Source organism: Enoplosus armatus, chromosome 2 (assembly GCF_043641665.1).
Source record: "Enoplosus armatus isolate fEnoArm2 chromosome 2, fEnoArm2.hap1, whole genome shotgun sequence".
NCBI lineage: Eukaryota > Metazoa > Chordata > Actinopteri > Centrarchiformes > Enoplosidae > Enoplosus > Enoplosus armatus.
Window position 1 is genome coordinate 24,781,160 of NC_092181.1, and position 14,197 is coordinate 24,795,356.

Consider the following 14,197-nt stretch of genomic DNA (forward strand, 5'->3'; position numbering starts at 1 on the left):
GGTTAGTGTGACGTCTCGCTCCACTAAATCATAGTGTTTGTCATAGTGTGACATGAGCACGGAGCAGCTTCTACCCACCGTCCACTTGCGCTCATGGAGATAAAAACAAACTTCATTATTTTATCATAATATTACGTTTTTAGAATCATCCCCACGCAAGAGAAATTTGAATCTGTTTATATTCTGGGTTAAAGGCCTTTATATCATCCTATACAACTGAGACATGGTCTTAAAGAGAGGATGAGGATGCCACTTCTTTAATAGTTTAACACGTTCAACAAGTCAACAGGAGCAATGAACAGGAAGTATAGCTAATGTTAATGACAGTATGTATAGAATGCATTTCCCTGCCTGCATCTCATAGTAAATACTAACTTTGTGAAATGTTTGGTGTAAGATGTAAAATTGCTATTTTATTACATTAGAAAAATCACAATGTGAATGTGATTCCTCTGACAAAAGACCAATTTGGGCTTGAAACTTTGCAATCCTTCTGATGTAACAAAATAAACAGTGTTGCAAGTCTTTGGGAGGGGAAAACCAATACAACAACACCAAAACAAACAGCCTTAAAGGTCCCATATTATGCTCATTTCAGTTCTATATTTATATTCTGGGACTCCACTTGAGTAGCTTTGCATGATTCACAGTTCAAAAAAAGTCATTCATCTTCTACTGGCCCTTTATGCAGCCCCTCAGTTCACCCTCTGACTGAAACAACCTCCAAAAACCTGAAGAGTCGGCCTGAGCAGAGCGGTCCAACAACTTACAGACTGATAGACTGAGCGGGTGGATGAGCGTCCCTGTACTTGTTGGCCGTGCTGTGATTGGAGCAGATTACCTGCAGGGGGCGTGGCTGAGTGCGGTGACTGTATCGTTGTGACATCACAACCTTATGGAAGTCCCGACGGCTCGTTTAAAGGCACAGTTTCTGAAAACGGGCTGTGTGCATTTCTCCGTGGAGCGTTTCACAATATTTATAATAATAATAATAATTATTATAATTATAATACTTAATTCTGTGAAGTTGTAAATTATAGTTGTGTTTTAGTTTTAGTAGCTTCTTTATAACAGTCTTTATTGTTTTTTATTTATTATATCTACTTGTCTCTTGTTATTGCACTATCCTGTATGCTGCTGGAACAATGCAAATTTCCCCACTGAGGGATTAATAAAGGATTATCTTATTTTATATAGCACCCAGACCTGCTTTATAATCAAACAAGACATGGAAATCTCACTTTCTACAATATGGGACCTTTAAAATGAGCTCAGTCTCAACAAAATTGTGTTCGGTAGTATTTCTTGCAGGGCTGCTGTATTGCACTTTTTCTGGTCACTCAGTATACATAATGTTATAGTAAAGGTTGACTCATCTCACCTCATTCGGAGTGTCACCCCGCTGGTTCTCCTCTGGTTTCTCCCAAGGGTGAGGGGGCGCCGGCTCCTCCCTCAACCTCATCTCCAGCCCCGCGCTGCCAACGATTCCAGCACCTCCAACCATTACCCCCCCAATCCCCAGACCCATCCCTCCTGCCCCTCCTCCTCCTCCTCCTCCTCCCACCGCACCTGCCACAGCTCTAGCTTTGGTGTCTGATTGATGTAGAACTGGTAGGGGAGGGGCCTCTTCAGGAGGGGCGGGGCTGATCGGGGTGGTGGCCACACCCTTCTCCCTCCAGAAGAATCCAGTGACCATGATGAAGGACTTGATGTTGGGGTAGGGGGCAGAGAGCTCACGCAGCAGGGAGACGTAGTGGAGGGCCTTGTAGTAGTGGAGGAAGGAGATGACGCACAGGCCCACCGTGCACAGCAAGAACACCCTGTGCCGCCGCATTTTCATCCTGGAGAGGGAGGAGGGGGCGGGTGGGGATGGAGAGGAATGAAGAAACATGAGTCCGACTAATAACATCAGAAAACAATTTCCGTTTTGGAATAATCTCTTTATTCCCATCTGCACCTCTGTGGGCGAACCACAATTAACTTAAAAGTAATGGCCTCGGGGTTCTTAAAAAGGACAAAAAATTAAAAAAATAAAATCAATCACAACCCCTTGGCTGTGGTAACGGCAATACTCCAAATAAAAAGGAGGAAGGTGTTACCCTCAAGTGCATGGAGCCATGAACCAACATTTTACCCTTCAAGATAGCACGAGTCCAACAACATTCACTGTTTTTCCACTCATTCTGTCGTTTTCTCCTGTAATTACAAGAATGTCGCTTAAGAGACGTATAAAAAAAGTTTGGGACTGTGAAGGTTTTAATTGATTTTTAGATGCAAAAGACCTCGGGGATCTAGGGTCTTTTTCTTTGTAAATGAATTCGCCTCAGGTCTAAAGAGCTTTTTAGCATCTTTAATGCCATTGTTTTGGTTTTACAGGCCGCAGTTGGTTCACTCTCGCGACTCTCACCAGCTTGACACAGGTAGGTGTTTTCAGTGAAGGTGTGATAAACTCACTGTATGCTACCTGCCCAGCAACAAATGGCGAATTGGACTTATGTTTATCACGTGGATAAAAACATGCTTTTTGCTCTGTATCTGCTGGATGTATGAATAACGTGCTAATGCGTTTGCCATGTTTAAAGGGTGATTATATGTCAATGTTGTGTTTACAGCTTGTTGCACTGTCCCCCAAGTGGCCAAATCAGTTTTGTTAGGTTTCAACTCAAACCTGTAAAAATGCAGAATTATTTAATCTAAAATGCTGAAAAATGTGTTCCTACAAGCATAATTGGCCACAGTGAGAATCAAAGGCCTGTTTGTGGCAGTGCTGTGGCCTGGCTCTGCCCAGCGAGCTGTATGTAATTTAAGCTGATGATCATGTTGATTAAATGATTTGATTTAATTTCCATCCAGTAGCTTTGTATTAAGGACGACACAGGACAGAAGAAAAGAGTGAAGCATACGTGGAAAAGAGTGAACCGGAAGAAGAGAAAGGTTGACATTGTCATTACATCATTATCCATATTGACATTTAGCCTCTCATGGAGGACATGAGATGAGAGACAGGGAAACAGATGAGAAAAATGTCTGAAAATGTGCTCCTTCTGAAGAGATGATCATAATGTTCAAAAATACAAGGGGACACAGACCAATTACAGATCACTTTAATCTAGTCCTGTTTGTACACATCTGCCTGATCCATTTCACCTTCATTTTCTCTTCTCTACAATAAGAAATGGATTTATATTGAGCATAAAAGTGGACTCAAAGCATCTGAATGTGAGCGTCTGTCTTGGCTTTTGAGTGGGATTTCCTTTTTAGCTGGGCACAGGCAGTACAGTCAAGGAACGGGGACACTCAAGGCTTACACAGCAAGATTTATTCTTGCACCCTAATCCATCTTCAAAAAATGTTGAACATCTGAACACACTAAGCATGCAATGTGCAGGGGAATAAAAAAACAAAACACTGAGGTAAGGGGGGAAAAAAGAGCCAACTCTGCCAGTGACCTCCCAGCTATGCATCGCATAAATCTGAAGTAGCTTGTTCAGCACAGCCCCCCACCCCCCGAGGGTCTCGACTACTGGATATGAAATAAAAGGCGATGGGATGGGTGGTGTTCACCTGAAGATGGGGGGAGGACAAAGAGGTAGAGGAGAAGAGGATGGCGGTATGAAGAGATGTGGTCCACTGGAGGGAGGAGGGGAATGAATGAGACATGAGTGGGAGCCGAGAGGAGCGAATGTGAGGGCAGAGATGAGAAGAGAGGAGGGAGAGAGTCCTCTGTGAGGATGAAGCATTTTACATTCATGTGCTGCATTAACAGAACGCTGTGAGACTAAACCATAGGCTCAAAAAGGTTCATGTTAACAGCTTAACACAAGTACAACAAGATCTTAACCAGATCTGCACATGAATCGTAAGCATTGTCTAAGGCTTATAATCTGAAAAACGAATCAGAGGTTAAGTCCCAAGTCAAGGTCCAAGTCAAGACCAAATCAAGTCCTAAACTTTGTGTTTCAAACAAGTCATCGTTTGTCTGTCTGCTGGTCTGCACCTTTCTGTCAGATTGTTTCAGGGTGTATCGGTTGTCAGTAAAATGAAGAAATGTTTTGCTGCCGATTCTCTTATGGCATCATTTTTAATCTTCGGGAGGATATCAAGTCAGTCCAAGTCAAAGAGTCCAAGTGAAGTCAAGCCCATTTCAGCCCAAAAGTCCAGTTGCAAGTCTTTTTTTTTGATTTTGTCAAGCCCAGGTCAAGCCATGTAACTCAAACTCATCTCTCCTAATTTCCCATTTCCTGAAGTTCATAATTCACAAATCATCTCATCAGTGAAGTTAAACCAGAGTCCAAAGGTTCAGCTAAATGACGAATAGTCACATGAACTGTTTCACAACATGGACATTTACTCTATGAAAGCAAACACGTATACAAACAATTTCAATGACACTACTTTACATTAAACTAACAAAAGTTTGTTACTTTAATAATATGGAATGTTGGGAAATTCCTAACCTGCATCTGTATCCAGATTTGCATCAAAATACATGTTTTGATATGACAATAATGGATTACATGTGCAAGACTTTTACAACTCAAGTAATTAAGTAACAAGTATAAGTCAAAATATGCAAAATTCTGCACCAGGACCCCAAACCTAACCTAACTATAATCTAATCTTTCACCAAGTTTAATTGACATGGTAACAGGTTTAAGCGATATGACATGCTAACTAACAGACACACAAACAGGCCCGAAAACTCACTGATGAAAGTAAAGTGATGAGTTATATCTGCTGTAATAAAATTGCCATCATAAGTAGACCTAAACAAAAACACATATTACTTCATCAACCACGGACCACAGTTACCTTCAATCACTTTAGTTTATTTTTGTTTTCTAAATTTGAAGATGTAAGCAGTCCTAAATGAGATGCTGATGCTCTTTCAGGTCACATTGTGGGAAGGAAATCTGTTTCACGCGTCACGTGTCTTCAGTCAGCGAGCCCCAATAGTGCAGCTCTGGCAGAAACATGCAACCATATACAGATAACGATGTGTTATGTTGTGTAACTACTCCATCTCTTCACTGAGATGCTAGGCCTATACTTCCTTTTGAAAATGTAAATGAAGCATACATAATACCACAGTTGATATGAACACAAACATACATGGACGAGAAGAGAGGAGAGGATAAGAGAGAGGAGGTGGAAGCTGGTGGTGTTTGGTGTATTACTGAAGCACTGCGCCACCTCATCTCCCACTGCCACATCCTCTATGCAACTCTTTCAATTCCCCACTATCATCTGTCATCTTCAATTCCCCTTCACATTCACTCCCTCCTTCTCTCCACTCTTCTCTGTCTCCCACACAGTTTGCCATGAAAGACAAAGAGACGGAAGCGAGGGGTGAATAAAAGACTCATCTTTCCCCACCAATACACAGAGAAACTGAAAGAAACAGACAGAGAGGGAAGCAAAAGGGGGTTTTCTTTCTTCTTCACCAAAATGTTTTGAATACATTTCACTTATGCATGTCCACAGATGCCACATGATGACTTGAAGAGTCACAGATTAGTACACAAAAATATTGTTTCTACAGTGAAAAAAGCAAATGGCACAAAGCTACAATCTTTTAAACACCTCCTCTCGGTTACCATTGTGATGCAAAAATGGCAATATGACAAGACAATAAGCTTATTTATCAAAACATCAAGCTAATATTATTCCTTTAATGAAAATATGAGTCCATCTTGCTCTTGGGTTTACTGTCAAAGTAGCGAGTACAGCGTATATATAGACAAAAACAACAACGTATAAATGTTTAAAGTGCAGATTTGTGTTTTGGAGCAGATATATTGGTCATAAAAATCTGTCAGAACCGTGGGCAGCTTCAGGAAGGCAGGGAGAGGCATTCAGTTTGAAGATGAATGTCTGAGTTAAAGCTTTTGCATTTTGTATGGCTGTATTACTGTTCTATTCAATTCTGATTTTATTAGGTTACTGTTTGGAGTTTGAATGACACTGTGGCTTTGACACTACACTACAGTATGATTATTTCCATATTATATGGTATGGTATGGCATATTGGAGTAGCCATACAAATATTTGGTTTGAACATTTCACTCAGTGTTGACATCATATAGCCTATCTTGAAGAGCTGGAACAAGTTAATACACTATATGAGTGGCTGGATAATAGCTGGAAACTTCCAGGCTGTGGTCGACAGGCAGCACCACACCCTCTGACTGTGACGACTCGACCGTCATAGGCCTGATCACCGGTGACGACGAGAATGGCCTACATAAAAGGTTGGAATTTTTCCATTTTCATTTACTACTGAAAATGTTTTGAATATAAAAATAAAGAAATCACCAAAATGGCAAAATTTTACCACAAAATGTACCAAACTTATTTAGCCCATCACCAATCTATATACAAAAGCACTTACAAACAGAGCAACCGCAGGCATCGTGTGGGGGTTTTCTGCAGATTCAGGGTTGCCCAGGTACCTCTGAGCCAAGGCATGATTGTTGAAATTACTCCAATGTCACCAGTCGTGCAACCTTCCTCTTCCCTGCGATGCTGCCTGTCAGATAATGCACAGGGTTGGGTTTTAAAAATTAAAGCTGACAGTGTCCATATTCCTGTAGCTGTAAAAGATAACACAGGTGGAGGACTGTCTTCTGGTCCTGCTAGTTTCTTCTGAACTCTGCAGGGGTAAGTACCTGCAAAGGCTGGTGTGGCATGGATGCATCTTACCAGACAAGATAAAGGTCTCATGAAACGCAACCAGACCTGTCAGTCTGACAAATAACCTGTAACGTGTTTTACACTCCAGAATACAGGTTCACTCAGTTGTTAAATATGTCTTTTTTTTTTTTACATCACTTTCTGCTGTAAAAAGCAGTTTGGGACAAACTGGTAAAAGCTGTTTCAAATCTGGCCAACTAATGGCCAGGGCAACACCCAGCCTCTGTCTCTACGGCAATAAGCCAGCAAATCAAATCCGGGCATGTGTTCAGGTCTGGAATGCATTGAATTGAAGGAGGGGAAATTTTCAGAAAACGACTTTTTGTGTGTTTTAATTCAGGCCAGCTTGAGTTCCTGTGTTTATACAACTGAAAGCTTTTATTTGAGGTCTGATATCAGAGGAGGCGGAGAGCAGAGAGATAGCTCCTCTCCACAACACGTTTATCTTATCTGTATGGTCTTACTTGTAGATTTCAGAAAAACCCTCCCCCCTCTCTTTCTTTCTCCACTCCCAACTCTGCCTCTGTGGGATTTTTTTTTTTTAAGTTTCGGGACTCCACACACACCCCTGGAGAGTTTAGAAAAGCCCAGACCGCTGGTTGACAAACGCAACCCAAACATTTGGTTTGGAGACACAGAGGCCGATCAGAGCGATAAACAACCACAGAGACAGAGAGTATGTGCCAGGAGGAGGAGTTCTCCCAGTTAACTGCTCCTAATTTCATCAGTCTGACTGTGTGTGTATGTGCGCGCTGCCACTGCTGACCTGTTGAACCAATTTCACATTGAACTTGGTTGGTCTTAGAATTTAGGCTGGCAGACAAACGAAGGGGTCTGTCTGTTGTCATGGCTACAGTGGGGTGGGAGGACTGTTGCTTAATGAGGGGCAAATTGCATCCTTATCTATAGTTTGATTTAAAAAAAAAAAAAACCCATCAGTGCATGTATCTTTTTGATTATCTAAAAATAACAAGCATCTGATTAAAAAAACAAAACAATACAAAAAGATTTGGTGTGCAAACACTCCGTATCCAAATATGTAATTTGCATCTCCTATCCATTTTTCTCATCTCTGTCTGCTACCCAGAGCATGTTTTGAGCTGTCAGTGTCAAATAAGGACCTTGTTTACTGTAAATTATCCCTGCAACAGGAAACTTTAGAGGGCCTGAAATCTGGGTGAACCCACCTTTTAAAATAAATAGGGGTATTTTTAGTCACAATTGGTACAGACACACAAACACACAGATCCGAAAAAGCCTCTGTATCATTACATTTTATAAAAACCTGTTCAAAGTTACGAAACTTTAACCCACATAGATGTAGATTAGGTGTTTTGACTCTGTGTTGTGTCATGTTGGGTGGAGGAATGATGGGCGGGGGAGGCCTGTGTCTATTTCTGTCATCTATTGTCTGGACAGGAACAGTCCGACAAGCTAGCTTTGTTGCCAAGTACACTGTTTCACATTATATGACGAGTTTAGCATTGTAAAGTGTATTATATTCATTTGTTAAGCTTTGTAGAGATAGTTCAATAAGTCACAAAGCTGACATGTTTAATACTGAGAACTTGCGAGGGACTTCTGTCTTGAACTGGCAAATTTACGTCCTGAGAGAGGGCCACTAAACCTTCCCCACTGAATACATGGAAGGTGGAATCACACCCTGTTAAACTAACATACAGTATGCAAACAGGACTGGGATTCAACATTCAGCCCCAGACCGACTACAGTGCACGACCACAACATGTGCAGAAACTAAGTGCTTGTGCACAAGTGTTTACACACACACACACACACACACACACACACACACAGAGGCAGACACACTTAGTTTCACACTTGGTGGTTTGTGGGTTTAACCATTTTGCCACATCAGCTAAACTGTTTCATAGGTGTAATGACAAATGATGCACTGCCTCTCCAAAGGGCTTAAAGGCCTTTGTTTTATAAGAACTCAATGCAGTAAAGCTGTGCTCGGTGTGTGTGTTTGTGTGTTTGTGTGTTTGTGTGTGATGATGCGCTATGAGAAGTGGGCGGTCTCATCTTAATCCCCTTTTCTTCTCTTTCAACACAAAGAAAACTCACAACTATCTTTCCACATTGGAAAGGCTTTGGTATCATCTCATCTGAACTACAAAGCGTCTCTCGGCTTATTCAGCACCACCCACAGTCCCTGACCAGTCTGTTGACCTCACCTAACAAGCACCCGGGGGGGGGGGGGGGGGGGTATCAAAACAAAACAAAGCACCTTGGGTGCAGCAGTTAGTGAGACCAACTTCCAACCAGACAATCACAAGTTTGGCCCAATCACAGTGTCCTTAGTTAAGGCCCTGAAACAAAAGAAACTCCAACTTTGACTCAAACTTAAAATGAACCACAAACTCCTGAATCATGTCCTTGCACTTCCACAGATTGTCTTTACCAGGCGACCTTTTGAGCGAGCCATGAACTCATTTTAAAATACAGAAAGGTAGGGAAATTCCAGCAGATATTTAAAATAAAAATCCATTGAGTTATACTGTCAGCAAAGTATAAGAACAGTATTACCATCACGTTTTTTAAGGATGATGCACGGATGATGCATGGACACAAAAGGGGCATATACATTCACACCCACAGCCCGTAATCTCATATCCCTTTACATGCTGAAGGTCAGAAACGGACTAGCATGCTCTGTAATCGAAAACCGGCAGTATATAAGGTGTCAGGTTGAGGCAAATCAATCCACAATTTAACATGCTTTATTGTCTGTCTCCTCCACCTGATGTCAAGACGAAACACCGTCTAATCAATGGAAAATGTGTTGCCAAGCAATACGTAGATGCATCAAGTAGTGGCCATTGTGGAACCACCTCAGCATGTATCCTATATGCCAGTCATGCAAACAGCAGTATTCCTCAGACTGAGAATTGAAAAGACTGGAAAAAGTCAATTTTTCAAACATGTGGAGTAAATTTGACAGAAAATTAATAATTCTCTTGACCACTGGTCAGTCGAAATAATACAATTGGAGGCATTTGTCATTATTTTTGACTTCTTAAAAGATAAAAAAGAATGTAAAAGTAATAATGGACCAATCAATAGAATCATCGGCTGCAACCATAAGTACAGTATTTCATTTAACACGGGCTAAAACGTAAAATCTCATTAACACAACCACACAGACTTTGTTTTAAATCCATTTCAAAAGTGCAACTCCTAATCTGATAAACAAGCACTAGCATGAAATTGAAACTATCTGAATATGATCATCAGGCAGCAACTTCCTCCCAAGATGGATGACTTTCAGCATGAAATGCTTCAGCCATTAAGTTTAATTGGCCTGAAGAGTAAATCTCTCACTATGTACCGCTGACCGCAGTTCCCCCCTCTTGTTCCTGCTCTTAATATCTGCTTAGCTAACTTTCTCATAGGTGGTTCCTCCATTAGCAAACAAGCGTGTTTCACTGGAAAGATTGTGAGAACATATTAAGCACACTTCCTCTTTCACATTTCACCCATCCTTCCCCAAATTGCCAAACGGGTGTACAAACATACTTTGCTGAGTTATTTAAGAAACTCGTCTGAAGTTTCCAGTCATGTTCTGTGTGTCATTCCACTGTTACATTTACAGTAGTCAACCAAAAATACTCTTCAGCCTGCACTGTACTTGCTGGCTCTTCTGCTGTTCCTCTTGTGGCATTAGCAAGGGGAGTTTTTCCTTATCGAAGGTCTGCGGATAGAGGGCGTCATATACTGTACATATTGTAAAGCCCCTTGAGGCAAATATGTGATTCGTGATATATAAATAAGGTTGACTTGACAAAAACGTCATTCTATCACTGGTGCCCTCCTAATTATTTTGTCCCTTCAGGAGGCAGGACTGTAATAATATTTCCTCTTCTAAACATACTGTATCTAGTAACAGTTTTCCTTTCACTATCAGAAACTTTCAGTAGTTTTTCCTGCCAACCAAAGTTACGTTGGCTAAAGCAAGACAAACCGCACTATGCACTGCAGAAAACAATGAATGAATGTACACTGATAGATGTTAATCAAACCGTTAGTTTGAAAGCAACTGGTAATTCCAAAATTGATGACTTTACAAACAGGTTGCTAAAATATAAGTTATACATTTTTTACTTTTTCGAAACTTTCGAAGCAACTGTAGCTCCCATGGATGTATTTAGCACAGGATAAGTTATCCAAACATGGCCACCCATTCATGCCAATGTAAGCTGTTCATCCAGAGCATACTGCATCCTGTATACAATGCATGTTAATTATTAGTATTTTTCTGAATCTGTGTGGCCGAATGCCATGCTGGATTTGTGGCTTTTGAGTCATATTGAACTTTATTGGTTAAAATTGTGTTATCCTGTCGCTTTGAGCTTTGAGCTGTTGCTTTTGGATGAATGCCACATAGACTTTCTAGGCCTGAGTGCATCACATGACTTAAAGCTTTGGCCACCACACAAACCAGAGGCTTGTTAGCTCATTCTTTTCTGTTGTGATTCATTTGCTGGATAAAAGCATCCATAAATATCACAACCAAAACTTGAAGTTAGTTTGTGTTTTAGCAATTTTGAGCACACTTTATTTTGAAGCTGTGGCTAGCTCCCATGGGTGTATTTACACAGGATAAAGTTTTAATATAGCAGCCCATTCATGCCAATGAAAGCTAATCATTTGGCACTTTCATAGTATATTTCAGAGTATATTCTTCTCTTGTGTCTTTTGCAGCAGAATCAGAGAATTCAGCTCTTCTTGTCTGGACTTATGGGTCACCGGTTTGGTGAGTCAGATGTCAGGAGAAAGCCAGCGTGCTAAGTGGGTTTCAATAATGCAGGTACGGTGAGGGCCTAAGAAAGTGTGTGTGTGCACGTTTGAATGGGAAACTATCTGGATGTTAAGATAGAACCGGGGTTCAGATGTACATGAATTTGGGGAAGTGGAGGGCTGGAGCTGCAGTGTCAATGTGTGCTGCCTCTGAGAGACTTGGTGCATGTGAGGAATATTGTTTGGGGGAAGTAGGTGTGATTTACTGTGTGTGTGTGTGTGCGTGTGTGTGTGTGTGTGTGTGGATTGAGGTGGGAGGATGGGAAAAGCCGGGCGGAGTGCCTCCATTCCTCTGACCTCATCTATAATTCAGCTCTGTAGCGGTCCGTGAGGTCTTTCTCTCGTTCCCCCCCGTTCGCTCTCTGCACCAAAGGTGGAGACAAGTGTTCCACGGTACATTTCACCGTCTCTCCCCATCTATCCATCCCCATCTACCGCTACCTCTCCAGAGGCCCAAGCAGCTGTGAGCAGCAGCCCAGTGAATTTCACTGAATGAAGATGTTCTGAACACACAGAGTGTGTTCAACAGGGTGATATAAGACCGGTCTTAAAACCAGGTTGAAAATGTACATGTTCTCCATTCTCCATCATCATTATCCATCTTGAACTTCTATTGTGAACTACCTCTGCTGTTTATTCCTGTTTTCATGTCTTTTAAAATCATGTCTATCCTTTTATTTGTTTTCAATATCTTACAGTATGTTGTATTCCTAATTTTAATGTTTAACGTGTTATGTAAAGTACTTGTGTTCGTGTACAAAACCTGTTATGTAATTAAGCTCGACTTGCCTTGGCACCATGACTAAGCTTTGATTCTTGCCCATGATCTTTTCATTCATTTATCCCTCTGTCTGTCACAAAAACAACTGATTGGATTCTTATTGAAGGCAAACAATGCACATTTTACACACCTATAAGCGACAAATGTGTTAAAAGGGTACTCATGAGATTTACTTTTGCACTTCCATAAACTTGGGGGAATGACACAGTGAGAGAGAGTTTAAAAAAAAGGCTAAATAGATGCTGCAGATATTTTCAAGCTTTTAGTCCCTCAAATGGGTCAAGCTCCAACAACCGTGAAACCTACATTTCCCACAATGCAACTCCATATCTTCCTGTCCAGGGACTGCAGATGTAAATTAGCTACATAGCTAACTCTGGCTAAACGGTTGTGTTGTGCATGGCCCCTGTTAAATATATAAACTAAACTAAACTAGCATCTTTCATTAAGACTCTGGCTGCCTGTTAAATGCCCACATCTTTTAAAGGCCTTTGCTCTGAGTTTATAACACAGGCGTTTTATTAAAAATGTGTAGTGTGCAAATCTAACCTGAGATACCCAATTGATGTCATTTGAGTAATTTTCCCACATTTGACAAAGCTCCTCATTAGCCACAGAAGTCATTATAAAACTGTTACTAGCCACGACTAGTTAATTTACCTCGACATGTCAAAGATATTGTTCCCACACCAAACACAATATAATCACAACAAATCAAACATAGTCTTATCATTAAAAGGAAATATACCAATACTAGCAGAAGTAATAGCACCAGTAGTAGAATGGCTGGTAGTACACATAGTATTTCAGCAGCAGTAGTAATGATAATTTGATTTTATGTACTTGTACATTCTTTGTCTGTGGCTGTAAAAGCTGCACAGTCATTGCACCTCAGGGATAACAAAGCCTCGCTCAGCTGAACTCTCTCTTTTCCACTACCAAGGCTTATTCAGCCGTTCTCTTTCTTTACTTCCTTCCTTCCTTTCATTCCAACGCTCTCATATATTCTGACACGAGCAGTGAAGACACGTTCAGATCCTGATCCTGCCTCAGCTGCACTATACCATTTCCTCTGTTGTTAGTTTTTTCCTTGCTCTCTCTCCGCAGAGTCTCATTCCAGAAAAAGGTGGCTCTAACTGTAATGGCACACCGTCTTCACACAGTCACTCTGCTTCAATTTATATGTCACATGTTCCTGTGGACTGCTATGATTTCACTTATGTTGATTGAACCTTCACGTGCTGTTCACAAAAGCTCTAAAGCAGCAATAATAGTAGTTGTAAATGTGGGACTAATTGTGCTTCAGGCGGTGTGGGTGTTGTTGGTTGCAGTACGAGAGTGAATTCTGTTCAGTACAGGATTTGGTACTTTGTTAAGGTTAAAAACAATCTCAACTCAGGGTCCACTTACATACTGAAATCATTCTTGCTACTTCAAATGCACAATCATAACATTCATTTTTGCATCAACATTAACCTTAACCTTCAACTTTAACTGAGGAATCTGAGATGACCCTGAGATGGAAAGAAAGCTGGACCTTGTGTTGAGGTTATTTTGTCAAGCTACCAATTCAAAGGTCAAGAATGAAGTTTCACACTCAAAAACATGAATAAATGAAAACTAGTCAATCTGATCTTAATTTAAGTCAAATCAGGCTCAATTCCTGTGTTATGAATTTGAAATGAAGTGTAACATTATACAGCACTCTCTAAGCAACACCCATACTGTAATTCACTTTGTCAGCTAACGTTAGATGTCTTATATAAGATATGTTACATATTTGATGAAGCCGGCCGTGATTGAAAAGCCAATTCCTGAAATGTTATTTTTCAGGGCTAAAGAGCTTCAGCAAAAAGGCCTCGAGAAGACAAAAAAGCAATGAAGCCTGCAAGAGTCTCACTGAAG

The 14,197-nt window shown here is 40.9% G+C and overlaps 1 protein-coding gene across 1 annotated transcript in view; it reads right to left on the minus strand.

The window, feature by feature from the left end:
* The window catches only part of mgat3b (beta-1,4-mannosyl-glycoprotein 4-beta-N-acetylglucosaminyltransferase b), a 51,737-nt gene that overhangs the window by 4,972 nt on the left and 32,568 nt on the right, over nucleotides 1-14,197 (minus strand). The window contains exon 2 of the mRNA XM_070924515.1: nucleotides 1,382-1,841. Coding sequence (XP_070780616.1) covers nucleotides 1,382-1,840 — 459 coding nt within the window. The 5' untranslated portion in view covers nucleotide 1,841. The remainder of the gene's footprint in view (nucleotides 1-1,381; nucleotides 1,842-14,197) is intronic.